The sequence below is a fragment of the Crotalus tigris genome, unplaced genomic scaffold, assembly GCF_016545835.1.
Source record: "Crotalus tigris isolate CLP2741 ecotype Arizona unplaced genomic scaffold, ASM1654583v1 scf7180000017628.32516253702:7417878, whole genome shotgun sequence".
Classification (NCBI taxonomy): domain Eukaryota; kingdom Metazoa; phylum Chordata; class Lepidosauria; order Squamata; family Viperidae; genus Crotalus; species Crotalus tigris.
The window spans coordinates 2756097-2776082 of record NW_024096523.1 but is presented as its reverse complement, the minus strand read 5'-3'; the positions used below and the strand labels follow the sequence as shown (position 1 = coordinate 2776082).

General features: G+C 40.4%; 1 protein-coding gene across 1 annotated transcript; it reads right to left on the bottom strand.

Annotated features, from left to right (window-relative positions):
- Nucleotides 1–4025: 4025 nt before the first annotated feature.
- On the bottom strand, nt 4026–16881 carry DHDDS (dehydrodolichyl diphosphate synthase subunit). Its single transcript, XM_039334205.1, has 9 exons — nt 16731–16881; nt 14709–14794; nt 13490–13606; nt 12169–12311; nt 11007–11123; nt 9831–9932; nt 7094–7208; nt 5923–6030; nt 4026–4900 (listed from the first exon to the last, which is right to left on the bottom strand). The coding sequence occupies exons 2-9, from the start codon at nt 14769–14771 to the stop codon at nt 4661–4663; spliced, it is 1005 nt and encodes a 334-aa protein (XP_039190139.1). The 5' UTR covers nt 14772–14794; nt 16731–16881; the 3' UTR covers nt 4026–4660.
- Between the last annotated feature and the right edge of the window lie 3105 nt (nt 16882–19986).

The following is a 19986-nucleotide window of genomic DNA, read 5'->3' as shown; positions in this document are numbered from 1 at the left end:
GGATCCAGGCAGCCTAATGGCTCTTCGCGGAGGAGTGGAAGGTGGACTTCCCCGGCGCACCTGGCCAGCCGAGGCGCGCGCTTTCCTTCCGGAGGTGCAGAGCGAGGGACCGCCGGGCTTGCGGCCGAGAGTGCCTATTGCCGACCGTTAAACCCTCGTTTGACAGGAATCTGGGTGCAAGACGGGGGGGGGGAAGATGGTGGCCTCTTCCCTGCGCTGGAAGGGAAGAGGAAGGTGCGGTCATTGCCTCGCCACGGCGGAACGCAACCCACAGCGCCCCCTTCCTTTTCAACCTTGGCTGGGAAGTGGCAGGGTCTTATCCGGGACCTGGCGGCAAAAAGGCTTCATATGAAGAAGGCGCCTTTCGAAAAAGGGGGCGAAGTGATGGCTGGTGGTCCACCTTTTTTTACCCGAGGCGCTTCCTTCATGGGGTCGAGCGGGGAGCTGTCCTTTTCAGCACCACGCTGCCGTGCTACCACAATCCCCATCGACTCCAAGGTCAAAACACGCCTGCAAAGAGTAGACCACCAACATGACCCGCCTCTCGCACAACCGTACCAACTACGTTTGATCAGCCGTCCAAATTAGCATTTCCTTTCATTGATACTTGGCAACTGGCATTACAAAATATGGCTGATGTTCTACCCTTGTCGACTGTGAGTTGCCTAGAGGCAACTGGTTGATTACTCTGGGAAGATGATGGACAAGAGTCTTTATTTTTGAACCCAACTGGATTGTACGAGGTTGGAAGAGCCTAATTTACATACCTACGGTGTTTCTTCCTCTTCAGTCCCTGGTAGGACTGAAACTAGCCTGCCATGTGCAAAACATTCACTACCACTGAACGTGCAGCCATTCTCTTAAAACCACAACAAATCAGGTACAGTAAAAAAAAGTGCTGGCTAAATAGTTCTATTTAAAAATAGCAGAGACTAGATCTTTATCAGGTGAGCTACATGATTTTGGTTAGATAGTAGCTATGCATGGCTGGCCTTTCAGATTTTGTAGGGAACAGCAGCTGGTGATTCCAGATTTGTGGGAGGTGAAGAAAAATAAGGCAAGATAATGCTTCTCTGTAGCCACATTATTGCTTTGAATTGACCTCCCATTGGAGATCAGACTTGCCTCCCTCACTTGTGATATTTAGAAAGCTATGAAAAACCAAATAATTCCAGAGATGATTTTTGCAACCTTGCCAGCTAATTTCTTGCCATTTTTATTTCACTCCTTTGTCACCTATGTTGGTATTCTATGTGGTAATTTAAATCATAATTTTGCTGTACTCATTGTTGAGAGTTCTTTGGATACAATGGGTGTGAATTCAATAAGCTCAACAGTTTTTTTACTTTGAATTTTCTTTCTCTGAGCGAAAGGCATTAGAAAAATTGGATTCTCAATCAAACACACATAACATCAAAACAAAGTGCTCCTTTAGTTGCTGTAGTTAATGGCTGGAACCCATCCTCTAATAATAATAATAATAATAATAATAATAATAATAATAATAATAATAATAATAATAATAATAATAATGTTGGAAGGGACCTTGGAGGTCATCTAGTCCAACCCCCTGCTCAGGCAGGAAACCCTATACCATTTCAGACAAATGGCTGCCCAGTCTCTTCTTAAAAACTTCCAGTGTTGGAGCATCCAAAGCTTCTGGAGGCAGGTTGTTCCACTGGTTAATTGTTCTGTCAGGAAGTTTCTCCTTAGTTCTAGGTTGCTTCTCTCTTTGGTTAGTTTCCATCCATTGCTTCTTATCCTGCCTTCCAGTGCTTTGGAGAGTAGCTTGACTCCCTCTTCTTTGTGGCAGCCCCTGAGATATTGGAACACTGCTATCATGTCCCCCCTCGTCCTTCTCTTCATTAAATTAGACATACCCAATTCCAGCAAATGTTCTTTATATGTTTTAGCCTCCAGACTTCTAATCATCTTTGTTGCTCTTCTCTGTATTCTTTCTAGAGTCTCAACATCTTTTTTACATTGTGGTGACCAAAACTGGATGCAGTGTTCCAAGTGTGGCCTTACCAAGGCATTGTAAAGTGGTATTAATACTTCATGTGATCTTGATTCTATCCCTGTTAATGCAGCCTAACACTGTGTTGGCTTTTTTGGCAGCTTCAGCACACTGCTGGCTCATATCTAAGTGATTGTCCACTAGGACTCCGAGGTCCCTCTTACAGTTGCTACTATTGAGCAAGGTACCCCCTCTACTATACCTGTACATTTGGTCTTTCTTGCCTAAATGTAAAACTTTACTTTTTTCAGCGTTGAATTTCATTTTGTTAGATAGAGCCCAAGTACTGGAAGACAGTATTTGAAGCAATTTAAAATACAATGTTTAAAGTGACAAGTGCCCAAAGTACCCAGCCTCAATTTTTTTAATCCATCTGCACTCTACACAATCAGTTTGATATAAAAATTCTAGATAAAAATTATTGGAGATTTGTTTTTGAATTATTCTTAGTAAGGAGTATGAAGGAAGAAAAATGTAAATAAGAAACAACGGGGCAATAAGGACAAATATTCTAAAGAAGAATAAGGGGGAGAAATGTAAATAATAGAAGATTACCATTACGTAATCGCTGTTAAAAAAAGGGAGAGAAGTATATACTGTGTATGTATGTGTGTTATGTTTTGTTTTGTTGGTTTAAAAATAAAAATAAATTAAAAAAAATATTGAAGAAAACACTATTATCTTACTTAAAGTCTATTGCTTGAATTATCTAGGAGCCCTAAATACTAGGGCAGTGTTTCTCAACCTTGGGTATTTGAAAATATGTGAACTTCAACTTCCAGAATTCTCCAGCCAACATAAAGTGACCAAGACTGAGAAACATTGTACTAGGGCCAAGAAGTCTACTATGGCCACAATAGTCATCAGCTTAGTTGTTCACCCAGGACCCCTGTACAATGGGTATGAATGCTTTAATCCAGTCTTTGGTTCATTAAGGAGCCCCAACTAAGCACATAAAAGGGAATTTCTATTCACGATTCAACTTGACATTTCATTGTCAATTTATTCACCAAAATAAGCTCAATGTATCTGCTGACTGAGTTATGAAGGAGCACTCCAGCTCACAATAAACCATATGCAAGACTTTCACATAGATATCTAGGAGTTTCTGCTCAACGGATAAAGCAGATGGCTGGCCATAGGACTGTTACACAGATACTGTGCAGTTATAGTAATAGTAATTAGCGTTTTGTTGGATTTTGGGGCACCAAACATGAAAATAGTTGCTTTTTAGTTCTCTGTTCATCTAAATATCCAACAGGAATCAATGCTCAATGAAATAAGTTGTTGGACTAGACACTTTACAAACACAAGCAGTATCTATAGTGACACACACTACAACCCTGAAGGGCTGGGAGCCTACCTTTGATTTCAGTATCATATAGGGATTTTTAAAGATGCAAAATCTCTAATTCTCCATTAAATATGCCATTAGCCCTTTTTTCAGGAAACTATCAAAATTTTGTTTTTAATGCAGAAACGTTAATATATTATTTCCTTATCAGTAAAAGATTTTGTGGTTGGGATTTTGTATTTTACTTTTTGTCACAGTAATAAAAAGGATCTTTAGAAATAGAGATCAAATGAAGCAACCCTTTCAAACATGGCAGTGTAATGTAACAGGTGAAATTACTGCTTGAGAACAAAATACCCATTAATTTATTGGTCACCATTCTTCCCTTGTATATGGCCTCAGTTTTATTTTTTTTAAAAAAATAGCTCCAGCAGGTTGTTAAATATCAATAGGCTTGACAACTGGTTCATCCCTCACGATTTCAAAATTAAATGCTTTAGAATAATAGAAGCATACTCTTTAGTCTTTGAAAAGCAACATGGAATAATAGGTGGCTTCTTTTGAAAAACAAACGGTTGTATTTATAGTTGATGCCCTTTATCTTTTTCAGTTATTTACACCATGCTGCACTTTTGTGTAAAAGGACATTTTGTAGTACTATCCAAAGGTAAAATGCCTTCTCAAACAAATCTGAAGATACTGCATCAAAAAATCTTGAAGTTCTGTTGTACCCAACACATTCCCATAATCCAGAAGTATATATAGATTTAACCTGACATTTTCCTAGCTTACTAAAGCTAGAGGAACAATGCATGTTCCTCTGAAACTTACGTACAATCCTATATCATATACTGGTAGCAAGAATGGAAAAACAAATGATCCAGAAACAGCTAATCTGTAAAAATGAAGGCAACAAAGAAAAGAATAAACATTTAATTTATTCCAGAGTAAATCTGCTTGGGTGTATGCAATGGGATCTGTCTCTAATCTCAGATGCAGCATCTCTGCATTCCAGTGCAAGCAGCTTTTCAGGATTCTGTTAAGTCTTTGTTTTGTGGCAGAGCAAAACTGCAATTTGGAGAATATGGAGCAATCCCTCCCCCCCCCCCCCCCGCATGCACAGATCTTCACACCTAGAAAGATTTGATGTTATTCTTTACACAAATACCTTTTGTTTCATTAAATTTGGTAAACATACACTTCAAACGTCATGGTCCCCAGCCATGTGCATGTACGCATAGAATAAACCTAGGATCCCATTTCACGTCATCCACTGGGCAGCAATTGGATTATTTGCAACTTGGCTCATTTTTTCCCCCTCCTCTCCCCTATACCCAAGAGGAACCTTATTATCTTGCAGCTGCCATAGTTAGTTTTTCTAGGAAGTCCACCCTTTTGTGCTCCAGGGCCTGCAAAAAACTTTGAATCCTCTCTTCCCGTTTAGCTTTGAATTCTTGCAAAAGTGTCCAGCATTTTTGAGTATCTCCATAAGTTGCCGATCCTTCATCTTTTAGTTTCTGTAAGACTTGTGCCTTATCTGTTTCTAACTGTTGACACTTCCTTTCTTCCATATATAAATCTCTGGCTTTCTGGCAAAAAAAGCAATAATGATGCATTAGGTTTCTGAGCATACATCAGCATCCGTCTATCAGTACCTTCCAAAGGTCTTGGACTTCAAGGCAAACCATATTATGATTTGGCTCACAGCATTCTCTCCTGTTTATAAAATTCCCTTAGGCCAGCAAGTAATGAAGTTTCAGTCCTTCCTCCTGTACATTTTGTCTTTTTTTCCCAATCCCTTTCCTCTTAACTGCGGCAAACAATTGGCATGGTCACTATTGAAGATCTTTGATGTTTATACCTTGCCATTAGTTTTTATACAACAGAATGTAATAGCTCAGAAAACACTTACAAAATTAGAAGACATGTGCAGTTCATTCCAGATCAGGTTGGGTTGTTGGGGCAAGACTGAAAAACTTTTTACCATGAAGCCAAAATGAATTGATGAGAATTCAGTGCTGGCAGATATTCAGCCCATTTGCCTATTGACTAATAAATGAAACTAGAATTCTATTTTACCCTTTTTTTGGTTTTTGAATGCATGTATAAACTTTCTAAGATTATAGAGATTTCATAGCCACTTCTATTTTTTTTCCTGGGAGCTAATGAAATAATTATCCTATCTCTTCAGAGGGACAAGTTTATCATCTGGACAAAAGTACAAAGTATTGTAAGCAATTATCATATTGTCACTGTTTGCACAATAAAGAATATCGACGGAATGAAAATCCAACAATCTGTAGGTCTTCAGGGCACTATCTACTGTATTCTGTCAGAACAATCCTATCAACTGTTCGGATACATTCCACATCTGTTGTCTCTCCAGTGCCCCAAACCCTCTTGTGTAGCTAGGAATACTGATCATCCTTTGACTTTTCTCCACTATCGTTCCAATCCTGTCCCCTAGCATTAGTTTGAAAAGCCTCAGCAAGCAAAAGATGCTGTTTTCCTGTCTCCAAAATCTTGGGACAGGCAGTTCAATTATTTAAAGTACATATGCTGAGGGCTTGAGAATGTTTTTTTACTTAGCCTTTTCTTTCTTCAGTCTTACTTGTAATGCATTGTAGTTCATCTGAAACCGAACGATGGCCTCGCATAAATTCCAGAAGGAATAATCTGGCCACAGAACACTTTGGAACACAAGGCAAGAATGGGATGTCTGAGAAAAGAGAGAAAGGCAATTAATACACGGGCTAGAAAGGAAAGGAAGGTAATCAAAACACGCAACATTACTAGATTATTTCAAAACAAAGTTCCTTTCCAGTTGTTCAACAATTCTGAAATGGGCAGTACACGCTGTCTCCTATGTCAGCTTGGGGGCGGGGGCTATAAAAACTGATCAAGAAGTAGTAGTAGTCCAGCTTAGAATCACAGCGTGTAAGGACTGGAAGGGACATCAGAAAAAAATCTAGAAAACCCGTCCATTCAGTGCATCAGCTATATTAAGGAGATCTACACTATGCTATAGAGTATACAGTATATACTACAGCTCTTGGAATATAATAGATATATAATAGTACTGTATATTATACTATAGCCCTTGGCAGCATGCATCCGTAAATCTAGAAAGACCAAACTATGACTGTTCCTGCCAGAAAGTTACAAAAGTGTCCTAAGATAGCCTTCTCCATCTTTTTTCCTTGCTATTAATGATTAGATTGCAAATTCAAAGGCAGCTTTATTTTATTACTTATATTTGCAATTAGGTTAACGAGTCCTTTTAATATAAAAGTATCGGGCAGAAATGCTTAAAATAAACTTGCTTTCTGGAGCTTGCACTGTCTTGTATAGGAATCAGCCTTGTTAAAAGTATGAAGAAAGAGCCTGTAACAGTTTCCAGAAGTGTTTTAACCCCAGATATAATTCTTTGTGGAAACTATATACAGCTTCCCCTGTTTTACCATTGATGAAGAACAACGGGTATTTGTGAAAGAGCTGATAGTGAATCAGATAATGATCTACCTACTTGGTAGTTCCTTTGCTAGGATGGCAGAACGCCACATTTTTTTCAACGATCTCTCTGAAAGACTTATTATAGCAGTTTCCAGGAAGAGAGTTCAGCGATTTTGTGTTTGTTTTTTTTTTAAGAGGAGTGTTTATCATACAAGGTCTTTTCTTATATCCAACAACAAAACCCAGAGAGCTGAATGTCAAATGATTGCAAAGCAAGAAAATCTGATTTTGCTAATTAGCTGGTGAGATATATTGCACTATAGATTTACCTGCCAGAGCATAAAATCACTAAGTCGAACTTCTCCAGATGTTCTGATCAGAATGTCTGGGTGAGGAGATTTGCAGGAGTAAAGGCATTTGTCGATGAGAGATTCTGACACATCACTGAGGGAGGAAATGAGAGAGAGAGAGAGAGAGAAACAGAGAAACACCAGAATTTACTTTGGGAAGCCTAATCTTAAAATGCAATTCAAGAATTATAATGTTAATTCACATAGTCTGAATTCCTATTATTGCTACAGTTTGGAGCAAAATGGACACAACTATTAATGGCTATTAAAGTTATTATACTTACTATTAGTTAATGGTTTATAGTTATTGGGTAATATTTATTAACTAATAAAAGTGCTGGTTATCATTTTTGAAGCCCTACATGGCACAGGGCCCAGTTACTTGAAGGACTGTTTCTTTTTCCTATCCTACTAGATTAGATTGGGCACACTGCAGGTCCTCTCCCTCATGTTGCTACCTGATGGGACCTGAGAGGTATGTCTTCTTGGTGGCTGCTGCAGCCCTTTGGAACAGCCTGCCACCTGAGATCTCAAGGATCCTTATCCTTTTAGCTTACCACTAGGCCTTGAAGACCTGACTCTTTCCCCAAACATTGGACTAGGGCGGGGGTTGAGATATGAGGATGTTTGGAGGGGAAGGATATTCTTGTTTTTAAACATGTTTTTATGGATTGATGTGAGCCACAGGACTTATATGGCTGCCTATCTCATACTAGAGTCCTTGTATGAGATAGGCAGCCATACAAGTCCTGTAAATAACTAAAAACAATTATGTGACTTCAGACCAACAATGCATGCCAGGGTCACACAAGTTTTCTTGGATGTCTCTGGAGTATTTGGGATCTATTAAGGATGAGGAGGATGGATATTATACAATTATACAATTTACACAACTGCCAATGGACAACTATTTTGATATGAAGCAAAATTGCTCCCCAGTCCAATGTTTCCATTCTCTCTCTATACCATCTTTCTTCTTTCCAACTGATGATGTTCAAATGCAATTGTCTTTAGCAGTTAACCTGTGCATCTCTTTTTTCAGCTTTAGTTAACTTGATCCTGGCAAGAATATTAGTAGTTATCAGTCTTAATAGTAGTATGCTACTTCTCAAATGCTATGACTGTGCAATGAAGTTACATGTCTTATTTTGTCTGTATATGGTAAATTAGTTTGTGATTTGGCAGAACCTTTTATCCTCTAAGCCAGGGGTGTCAAACTGCTGGCCCGCGGGCTGGACGCGTCACGAAACTGCGCCCATTCCATTGCTGGCAATGGGGAAAAAGCTCCAAGACATCATGTGACATTGTGAGTTTGACATATCTGCTCTAAGCTAAAAGATCCCATAAAAACATTTGTAAATATAGTTAAAAACTAAATAAATTACAGCTGCTCCTTGTTTAGAGACCCCAGTTAGAGAGCATTTTCAGATATATTGGTTAAAAAAAAGTAATAAAAAAAATCTGATAAATGGGTGCATTTACCACCAAATTTCAGGTGCCTGACAACAAAAGCCTTTAGTGCAGACATGTCAAACTCACGACGTCATGTGACATTGCGCAACGTATCAGGAGTTTTGCCATTGCCGGCAATGGGGTACGTGCGGCTTCCGCATCACGCATCCGGTCTGCGGGCTGGCAGTTTGACACCCCTGCCTTAGTGTGAAACTGATTAAGATCTGGTCAGTTTCAGGCAGCAGTTAAGCCACTGTAATTAATGTCATAGATGGGCTTGTTAACTTGCAGTTAGCTCTTTTTTCAGGAAGGGCTGGGGAGAAAAGCAACTCAGGAAGAGATAGAAATTTAAGCAATCTCTCCATACTGCAAAGGGGCGAAAAAGGAAAATTAAAAGGTCAGGCACAGAACATGACCACTTAGTGACCATTTCATTTGACAACAAAGCTGCTGGAACATATTGTAATAGTTAAATGAGAAGGTGCAAAAGCTAGTGGTTAAGGCACCAGGCTAGAAAGCAAGAGACCGTGAGTTCAAGTTCCGCCTTAGCCATGAAAGCTGGCTGGGTGACTTTGGGCCAGTCATTCTCTCTTAGCTGAACCCACCTCACAGCGTTGTTGCTGTGGGAAAATAGAAGGAAGAAAATGTGTTTGGATATGTTCACCACCTTGAGTTATTTGTGAAAATAATAAAGATGGCATATAAATAACTCACCCCAGGACAATATGCTGTAGCCAACTCGCCTTGGCCAACTTGCCACAGGATAACTTGCTGCGGCCAACTCACCACGGGACAATTCAACGCAGGACAACTCAAAATAAGGACAAGTGAATTGCAGCAGGCCTCGTCTTGCTTTAGGTTTGAACTGTCTCAAGTTAAAACTCCTCGAGGCTGAGGTGAGCTGCAATTCTATTTGTCCCTTTCTTGAGTTACCCCACGTTGTACTGTCCTGCGAGAAGCTGTCCCGTGGTGAGTTAGGTGGGGTGTTGTCCAACAGTGAGTTGGGCTGGGGTGAGTCAGTTGCAGTGACCTAGCCGGGGTGAGTTGGCCATGACGAGTTGTTCCATTACGTCAGTATCTGCTTTGCTGATTTTTTCAAGCATTTTGCATATCTATCACTTTCAAAGTTTTCTAAGTACTTTAAATGTTTATGGAGTATTTATTTTTAGCCCACTAAATATTTTGAAAATAACTTCAAGAAAATATGTAGATAGGTTCATAATTGACTCAAGAGTCATGCAAACCGTATGTTCTATGGCGTTACCTGGGTTGCAGCAGTCCTTCTTCAACACCCCAAGCCAATTCTTTCACTGCATTACTGATCTCCTGTCTTGACGTGTATGCAAAGCCAATGTTCAAGAAACACCTTTGAGTATGAAAAAGACAGATTATTCATTGTGTAGAGCAAACATGTCAAACTCGCAACATCACGCAACATATTGGGACAGTTTTGCCATTGCCGGCAATGGGGTGGGCGCGGCTTCCAGATGACGCATCTGGCCTGCAGGCCAGCAGTTTGACACCCCTGGTGTAGAGGAAGCAGACCAAGGAATAAAGAACAAATCTACACAGTAGTAAGGATGACACTGTGTAGAAGAAACCTAATCCCATGGACCTTACTTTTCTTGCCAGAAAGGGGCCATTGAGACCTTTGTGACAGAGTTCACCCACTGCATTATACTTTATAGTTATGGCTGCAAGACTAGTCAAAATTAGTTTCAATTAATAAACTACTACTGCACTAAACCATATGCTTAACATGATAACTGAACAAACCCACACTTCATTGGGTTCATTTAATACGTTAACTCATACTGCATTCCAAATTTACAAGCATGATTATGTTTCCCCAACATTCTATGTGAAAGCTAAAGAAGTCATATTATGGCTACTGAACAAATTTAGGCTGTAATCAAACTCAGCACTCCAATTTTTTATTTATTCATCATATTTACCTAGCTATCCATGTCACAAAACGTGACTCTGGGCAGCATACAATAAACAACAGCTTAAGAAGGTATTAGTTCAGACAGCTAAAGAGATATTCTATGTACAAAAGCAGTGTTCCTCTATATACTGCTTTAGGGAAGTAACAAAAGAAATTTGTGATGCTTCTTGGTTGTTGGTCACTGTAGTTGAGAGGACCCAGACTAAGGCCATCCATTGGGCTGATCATACTGAGCTTTCTTAAGAACCCCAATCTACTGGAATATGCTTTTGAAAAGGAGGGCAGCAGTATCTCTATACAGTATCCATGGAGATAACGTATGGAGAATGGGAGGTCAAAAAAGGACAATATGTAGCTAGCTCTCTGTATAAGGGAAGCGGCGTCCAAGTTAAAATTCTGGCCCGGTATAGCATGGTCTTTGATCTGAAAAAACAAACAAACCTGCAGTTCTGGAGTAGGAGAAAAAGTTCAAGAAACTAGAAACAAACTCACGTGTTATAATGCTTAGTTGCCAACACAACCTTAGCAATCAGTTCCTGGACATCCTGTGGCAGAAGAGACAGATCGCCAAGAATTCGAATACACACACCATGTTTCTCCAAGTTCTCTCTGAGGAGGAAGAATGTTGAAGAGAAAAACCAAATTCTTTTTTTAAAAAAGGAAGCCAAGCCGAAGCAATATCTATAAATTCATTTGTATCTATAAAATCATGTAATTGAGACTTGATTATTCAGAAATAAGCTGATAACTTGAAACAAAAGATGTGTGATGTGGGGAGAGAAACATACAACAAATAGACTTCCTAATGAGTAAAAGAGGAAATGCAACTATATGGATAACAATAAGGCAGCAATAAGGTTTGAAATTTTCCTATCAGGTTCTGCAGGCTTTTAATATACTGCCTGGCAAGTATTCAAATGGCATTAACATGTAGTGGATTAAAAAGTCACCTACTACTGCATGTAATGGCATTAATTTTCTTAACTGCTCTTCATGATTTCAAGCGTGAATGGAAAAGCAAAATCTGTCCTTAGAAGTCAAACTGCTCGCACATTCTTCTCAGATGCAGCTTCCTCCCCAAAATTAAATAACCAAGCACCTTGTCAGGCATATCGGTAATTGTATGTGGAAATACAAAATATTAAATAAATTGATATACATTGGCTTATCACTGACTGAATTTATGCACTGCAGAAAGCCAGAATATACTTTGTATGGTTTTCATTTAAAATGCTGTGTGAACGCAGCTATTATAGGCTCTTCGACCATGTTTAGCATGATGCACGAACTCAGCGGGTAATAATCGTCTTCACTGAATGTGAAGGGGACTTCCACATTCTGAACAATTTAAGAGAAATATATACAATTATACAGGTAGTCCTTGACTTATGACCATTTGTTTTAACAATAGTTTGAACTTCTGATGGTACTGGAAAAGTGAGTTATGACCTGTCCTTGAAGTTATGACTGTTGCAGCACCCCATGGTCATGTGATCACAATTTGCAACCTTCCCAGCCGGCTTCTGATGAGCAAAGTCAACGGGAAAGCAGGCAAGGAAGGCTGAAAATCATAATCACATGATTAATGACCGGTGATTCACTTGATCATGGCAAAATCATGGAATAATCATGGAACAGAAAAAAAGAGTCTTACTGTTCTTCAAGAAGACGGATGAATTTTTGTCTAGCCAATTGCATCAAGCCCTCAACCTCTTCTCGAGATCGCTTGAAATTCTCAATGCTAAAGGCATAAACTGTGACTTCCCGGATACCTAGACTCAAGCACCATTGTAATGTCTAAAGAAGAAGAAAAGTTAAGGCAGGAGTAGAATTAACACCTTGATTTAGTCTCCCCATTTAGTGGGTGCAATAGACTATAGGTCTGACTAGTTATCACCCTAAACCAGGGATGTCAAACTGCCGGCCTGTGGGCTGGACGCGTCACACTGAAGCCGCGCCCACCTCATTGCAATGGCAAAACTGTCCTGATACATTGCGCGACATCACGTGATGTTACACGTTTGACATGTCTGCCCTGAACCATTGGGCAAGTCCATTCCATCTGAATCTGAAGGTGGCAATTTAAGTTAATTTTATATCACCCAGTGATTTACAGATATGTCATTTGTATTATATTACTGTATCAAATGATGCAACATACAACACTGGCAATGATTTGTGTAATTTAGTAATCTAAGTTGCCTTGAATAATTTGTGTTTTAGCCCATGTTTGGGATTAACAGACATCTCTTCCCTGCAGCTGATCCACTCAACTGAGGTTCTATTATAATTATACATTACTTTTCGGAAATTTTAGACAAGCTGATGCAAGAAAGCAAGTAATCTTTACTGCTGTTTAGCAACAAGTTTTCCCTTCTCTTAAATGAAGGGTGTATAATTCTTACTGGTTCAAATGCTGCATTTTGGGAGGAGAGTTTAGACAAATTTAAGGAGTGAAACTATCACCTTAACACTTGCAAAATAATCAACTTGCATTTAAAAAAAAACAGAATGGAAAACATTTTCTTTTTTTTTAACCCCCTAACTTTCCAAAGACTCTAATATCACAAAAACGGGATGCATCCTGCTAAATTAATTGGAGTTGGTGACCTGCAAATCAGACGCAACTGGTATACTGGTACATGTATACAGTGCATCACTGACTTCTCCCTCGTAAGTTATGAACATCCAATCTAGAAATATCCAAAGAGGAAAAAGGAGATCTCTCTCTCTCTCTCTTTCTCAGAGGTAACAATGTTTTCCTCCTCTCCACTCAGTGAACTGAGCAAGGAACAGACTCTAAGCATAGTTCCAATCCGATCAGTTTCAAAAGGTTTTTGAAATTAGTCCAAGTGGGAGCTACAGGTTTCCTGCTGGTTTTCTAACAGGGGAGTCGTGCTTTGGCAGGTCATAGTAATCACTTTGGGATCAATCATCTTTGCATTCCTGATATGCTCAGGAAAGATTCTTCCTACCTGTGTTAGTTTTGCAAAACCCTGTGAATGTCCTTCCAGCTTCTTCACATTATGCTTCTGAGCATAACGACGATTGCCATCCATGATGAATGCAATGTGCTTGGGCATTGGTCCTGCCTGGAATTGAAGCAAGAAATATCAGCCCGAGAGCAAGAGATATACAGTCAGCAAAAGTGGGACCAAAATCATTTTGAGATGACTCTGCACTTGAAATGAACTCTCTGTTCTGACCTCAAGAAGTATCCCAGGAATAAATCTGCAGTCTCCTCTTGAGCAATGGAGCTACAATCGCCATCGTCCTGCTGATGGAGCTGCAGTTTTTATACTCCTGAAATACTTTGAGGGAAGAGAGGAAGCGTGAAAGAGGCAGAGAAAAAAAAATCACAATCCCTCTCTACTTCTAGTCCTTTCAAAAAACTTTTAGAACCATCATTCCTGAGATGGGATGAAGATCAGAGAAAGAAAATATGGTTTAGAAACTGTATCCTGCAAATGGAAGGACGGCAGAACCACCCTGGAATTTTACTGACCTATACATATGAGATGCACGTTTATTTTAACATGTAAATCTCGCCTTCTCTTCCATAAAATACTGTGACAGGCAGTAAGAACCAATGATTCCAAGAACAGAACCAGAATTTAAAGATAGCAGCATGAAGATGCCATACAAGCTTTAAGGATGGGCAAAATGTCAAAGCTACGAATTCTGGGAACATAACTGGGGGGGTTATGAACATAACATAGTAGGGACAGCAGATATTAACAATTCTAAATTTAGTGAGTGGCAGCTTTGTACGATTCTGGTGGTTGTATAAAAGTTACAAGCTTTAGTGTTCTTCTGCCCACCATATCTAAGCAGATATCTTTTTGGCCTCCTCACAGAAATTTGCCCTTGGATCTTTTACTCAAAGGTACATTAACAAATAGAATCTACACGAAGAGGAAGACAGTTCTTAGCTGGCATGACTTAACCATCATCTAGGGATACAATTCTCAACTGTGTTCTCTTCCAAAGTTTTGGACAAGGATACCCACCATCTGACACCCCCTCCCCAGGTAAGCTGGCTGGAATAACTGATGTCGAGGCCAAAGCATCTGGAAGGGCTTCAATCTGAAGAAGGTTGTTTCCTCACCCCTTAAATATTAAACATTCTAATCTAATATTTCTAGATAAGCATTACATTTCAGTAACTGACGATAACATTGAGTTAGTACATACCTTTATTACACTAGCACAGAATCTCTCCAAAAGGGACAGTTCACCTTCTCTTATCCACGACATGGCACTTCCTTTCAAGTACACGTCTTTGAAATTAAGAGAATAAACAGTAATGGGCAGGAATTCTGAGACAGAAGAACGTTCGGATTCATAAGTATACCAACTCTTCGCATATGAAAGCCAGCACCATCTATCTTCCCTAAATTTTTGTATACTGGGACTGTGAAGGCTGGCCCGGCTGGGTATTCTGGGTGCTATACTCCGGACATATTTGAGGGTGACAGATTAGGTGAGATTATCCCTCTTATCCTCCTGCCCCCCCCCAATGTTATTGTTTGCTTGGGGAAGAGGATATAGATTCCCACCTAAATATTCCAACTAACCTAATGAAGCTGGTTTGGTACAATAGTTAAGGCACCAGGCTAAAAAACAGGAGTCCCACCTTGGGCCAGTTCACCAGAAGATGATGCAAACTATCTCTTTGTTTAAGCCAGGAGTCTTCAAGCTTGGCCCTTTTATGACTAGTGGACTCCAAGTCCCAGAATTCCTCAGGCAGGCACGCTGACTGAGGAATTCTGGGAGTTGAAGTCCACAAGTCATAAAAGGGCCAAGTTTGAAGACCCCTGGTTTAAGCACAAGGAGGAGAAAAGGAAACTTCATCTTTAAAATACATGGAAACAACCATGCCCACAATAATAAACATTTACATGGCTATTTCAGTGAAATGACAGGAATAGAAGCATGGCATTCCTTTTCAGGTGGCAGGGATGGGATGGGGGAGGCTGTTCTTTCTACAGGCTCTTTCCAAGCTAAAATACTCCTTTATTCAAACTGGTTTCCTTCTGACCTCCTAAAAGCCTCTATATTTTTTTTGGGAGGGGGGGCAACAATTTCAAACTAATTTACCACCGCTGTCTTCAGGGATTTTTTTTTTTTTAATCTTCCAGCCAAAATTCTTCTGGGAATTTTCTATAGTTGCCCCCTTCAAATATGAGCTTATTTCAAAGACCAGATAAGGATAGCCAGGTGCTACTTCGGCCTCAGAGCTAGTGGTTTAGGAAGCTTCCATTACTGTGAGGGAAAACAGTATTTCCAGAGACTAAATGTAACTGCATTATTAATATTTTTCATTTAATGGTAAAGTTATAATAGAATATAAACAGATTAAAGGTTAATATTTGCAAATATTTATTAATAAAAAATGCAATGAATTAAGGGTTTGTTTTTTGTCAAATATAAACCAGTCTCCTGTCATATGAACACTTGTCAGTTCTAGACTAGTTATTTTACAAGTCTGCACGCTTTTCTTGTTTCCACAGAAGCCAATTTAAATAAAATGTACAATAGCACGTGTTATCTATCCCATAGAGTGCAATCTTGCTTCCTGTGTACAGACTTAAATTTATATCAGATTGTCCCACTGGCTTTTTGCGCCCATTTTCCCTGCCTGGATTTGTTAGGATGGAGAAATACTATCCTTTCAGGTTAAGTCCTGTCGAATTGGTTGAGACTTATTATGTGAAGGACTTATGACACATTTCATTACTAATGATCAGATTAATCCTCAATCAATGGCTGTTAGCCCAAACCAACCAGCAGTGATAGGCACACACTGTATGCTAAGCTTGGTTAGCATTTAATCTTGGTCCAGCTTTTTCCGTGGCTCGCGCTGTTGCACAAACTCGCCCAGTTCAATCAGTTTAGGACACAGCGCCTCACGCCAGTCCTGAAAAGGCATTAAATGAAACGCCCGGGGAATGCCATCAACGAAAGGGCTTTTGCACGTGTACGTGAGGATATACATACACACGCCATTGGGGTCCCGTTCAAAAGCACCGCGGTGGAATCTTACTCCCCCGTCCTCCTTAGAAACAAAGGCACAAGCGGACCCCGTTCCTTCCCGTCCCACCCGCTTCATTCAATCCAGGAACAGCGGGCATTCCTCCACGGCAGCCAGATCGGCAGCAGAACCGGCCCGGAGCGCCCCGCACGCGCCTGCATCGCTACCAACCCCTCCCTCACCTGTCGGGCTCCAGCTAGCGCCTGCCTGCGCCTCGGCGGTCCCGCCACGACTCTTCTGCCAGGGGTGGGACGCGCCCTTCCGTATTTGTCACGCCGCCCCAGCTGCCGCCTTGCGTCATTCCGCGCGCGAACGGGGGCGGGATTAATCACGAGGCGGGGCCGGAGGGCGGAGCCGGGGTTCCGCGGAGTCGACTCCGTTGCTTCCGAGGCGCCCGGCGTCTTTGAGGGGACCGTTGGGTGGCGCGCGGAGCGGCGGTTGACCGAGCTGCAGCCGTTCCGGGGGGGTCGTTTGACTTTTTGCCCTACCCCCTCAGCTGCCGCCGTCGTTGTCGTTCTTGTTCTTCAAGGGGTGGCTTAGAGGCTGTCTTAGGACGGTGAAAGGGCGTCGAAAGTAATCCTGACCGAACTGCGAAGCTAAAAGGAATTCGCGACGGAGTTTTTAAGCGTTTAACTCCGTCGTGGAAGTCATCCCTAATGGGTTCATTGGGGCAGTTGACTTCCAGGCGAGTGTTTATAACAATGTTTTGCCCAGCATTGGGGATTCTGGGAGTTGGAGTCCGCACATCTTAAAAGATGCTAAGTTTGAGCAATACTGGTCTGTAGATTGTAGCCTGACACCCAGCGCTACCTTTGCATAAATTGGACCCTTCAGTATATCATTCCCCAGTTGTTAATTTTTTTTTTTTTTTGGAAATATAAGCTACTTTCTGCACTTGATTTTTTTTCAGTAGTCACTAAGGACTTAATCTACAGTGTGTTGAAAATTAAGGGGGCATTTTACTATTTTTAAAGGAACTGTTACAAAGGATATTTCTTTCATTTAAAAACAAAACAAAGCAGTTGTTTAACGTAACATTTCTTGTGGTTGTTTATTGTTATGAATGGAATTTATCATCGTTTTCCCTTTTTTATTAAGACTTATCGAGAAAGGCATCAAATCTATTTGGCAGAATTGCTATGAGGATGAAGGGGGTGGGGTGATAATGTGCAGCCCTGCCCCAAGATTTTTGGAAAAATACATTGTAAATAATAATTATAAAAGTGTAATTAGAAAGGAGTGTGCCTTATGTTGTCAGCAAACGTGGGCAGCCACTAGATGAGAGCCCAGAGATACAGAAAACTTCCATGGTTTAACTAAAAGGAACTTGAGCTTGGATAGATAGATATTTAAAAAGAAAATTATCAAAGCAGCTTTTTCAATAAATTTAAGCTTATTCTACTGAATTACTAGCTGGGCTTGACAACACACTAGACCAGGGGTGTCCAACCTTGGCAACTTTAAGATCTATGGCAGTGGTTCTCAACCTTTTTAATGCCGCGACCCCCAACCGGTTGTAAGTCGAGGACTACTCAACCGGTCGTAAGTCGAGGACTACTCAACCGGTGCAGCACCGTTTGCAGAATGGGACTTTTGGCGGGCTCAGCAGGGCAGAGATAGCCTGGACAATTCCTACTGGCTTTTGAAAGCCAATAGAATTAGACTCTATTCAAGAGAGTCTATTCTATTGGCTTTCAAAAGCCAATAGAATAAAAGGGAGTAGCACAGCTAAGGAAAAGGGGGGGGGGAAATGGCGGACTGCATTGTTTGGCGACCCCCGTGAAATGGTCGTTCGACCCCAAATGGGGTCCTGACCCCCAGGTTGAGAAGCGCTGATCTGTGGACTTCAACTCTCCAAATTCCCCAGACATCCTTGCAGTAGACCAAGCTAAAATAGGAGTGGAGAGTTAGGGGTTTAATGTATATTACTGGTATGTGAACCGGGGCATTATGTGTCCAGATATACCAATTTATGTGAAGATAGGTTACATTTTACTAGGCAGTAATTATAGTGTGAGCCTTATCACTGTAAAATGATAATGAGAGGTGGTAAATAAATTAAATAAAAATAACAAAAGCAAAATTGAGAAGTCAAGACAGTAAAAATGAAAGATATCCATAGGGTGGAACAAAAAAGTCAAATTGGTGGCTGCAGTGGTGTAATTGAAACTCTTCTTGATGTTGTGTGTGTATTACACAAAAGATCTTTTTGAATCAGGAAAACTAGTTTAACTACTCAACTCACACCCACTTCCAGATTGAGAAAAGATAAATTGATATGGTGTTACTTTCAGCAGTGAAGAAAGCAATTGTAAGGCAAACCAGTCAAAAGCAAAGAAAATATATTGAATGGATGTGAAGCAAAGAGATGACATAAGCAGGAATGCATGGTTTTATAGTGGTCAAAGTAGACCAACTTTTTCGTGCTGCTGTGTACAGGGACAAGTGCAAGAACATGCATCAAGACAGCAAGCAGAAACAGCAAAAACTGGGAATATGAGGCAGATAGTATATTGAAAGAATGACATAGATATCAAGGGTTGACTACTGTAGAGTCTACAAATCAAACAGCATCATCGGAAGAATGAAGAAATAGTTGTTTAAAGAGGATCACTATATCACAGACTAAAGATGGAAAGAAATACAAGGAGTAGAAGGCTGAATATGGAGGAATTATGCTAGGTGTAAGTTGAAGGAGACAAGTTAATCAGTGGAAGAACTCCACAATGGAGAGCCTGAACATAGAACTATTCTTTCTTGGTGGACAAGTTCAAAAGAATGTTCAAGACAAATCCAGAGGTAAAGATCAAAGAGACAAGAAACAGAATATGGAAAGTGGATGAGTCAGGAAATTTTTCAACATGTCTATTGCAATCACCATTTCACAGATACAGCGCAATAAGAATTTTGTATAGGCTTAAGTATTGCAGAAAAGTTGATATCCTTTCAGTATGGGTTTCCCTGGCGGTTCATCAGGGAAGATCCATTCTCATGCTTTTCAAAATAGTTCATTTTAGTTTATTCAGTACAAGAAACCAGGTTAGAAGGAGAGGCTCACTGTTACAGATTGTCTGTATACGTCTCCCTTTCCCAATCCAGGAAGCATGCATCTGGTGAATAAAATATTCACTCCAAACAGCTGTTGTCTCCTTATCCTAAACTTACTCCCTTCTCATCATTTCAATCAAGGGACTGCGTTTAGCTACCTTGGCTTTTCTTATTTTATGCCTCCAAATGTGTTGAATGATATCTCTTGGTGGCAGTATTGACTGTAGCTGTATACCACTGGATGGCCTTGGTGGGGCATACCAGGATTTCATTACTACCTAGAGATTTCTAGGGCAGGAATGCAGAGACTTGGAAGAACACAACATGGAAAACCAGGCTTCAAAAATTCTTCAAAGAAGCATCCCAAAACTCAGAAGGGAAAGCAATACA

What these genes read in the sequence shown, in the direction of transcription:
- DHDDS (XM_039334205.1), bottom strand. Translation starts at nt 14,771, where the DNA reads ATGTCGTGGATAAGAGAAGGTGAACTGTCCCTTTTGGAGAGATTCTGT. An exon ending in ATCCGTCTTCTTGAAGAACA is followed by an intron (nt 11,124 to 12,168) that starts GTAAGACTCTTT and finishes CTTCCTCCTCAG; the next exon opens with AGAGAACTTGGAGAAACATG. An exon ending in GAAGGACTGCTGCAACCCAG is followed by an intron (nt 7,209 to 9,830) that starts GTAACGCCATAG and finishes TTCCTCCCTCAG; the next exon opens with TGATGTGTCAGAATCTCTCA.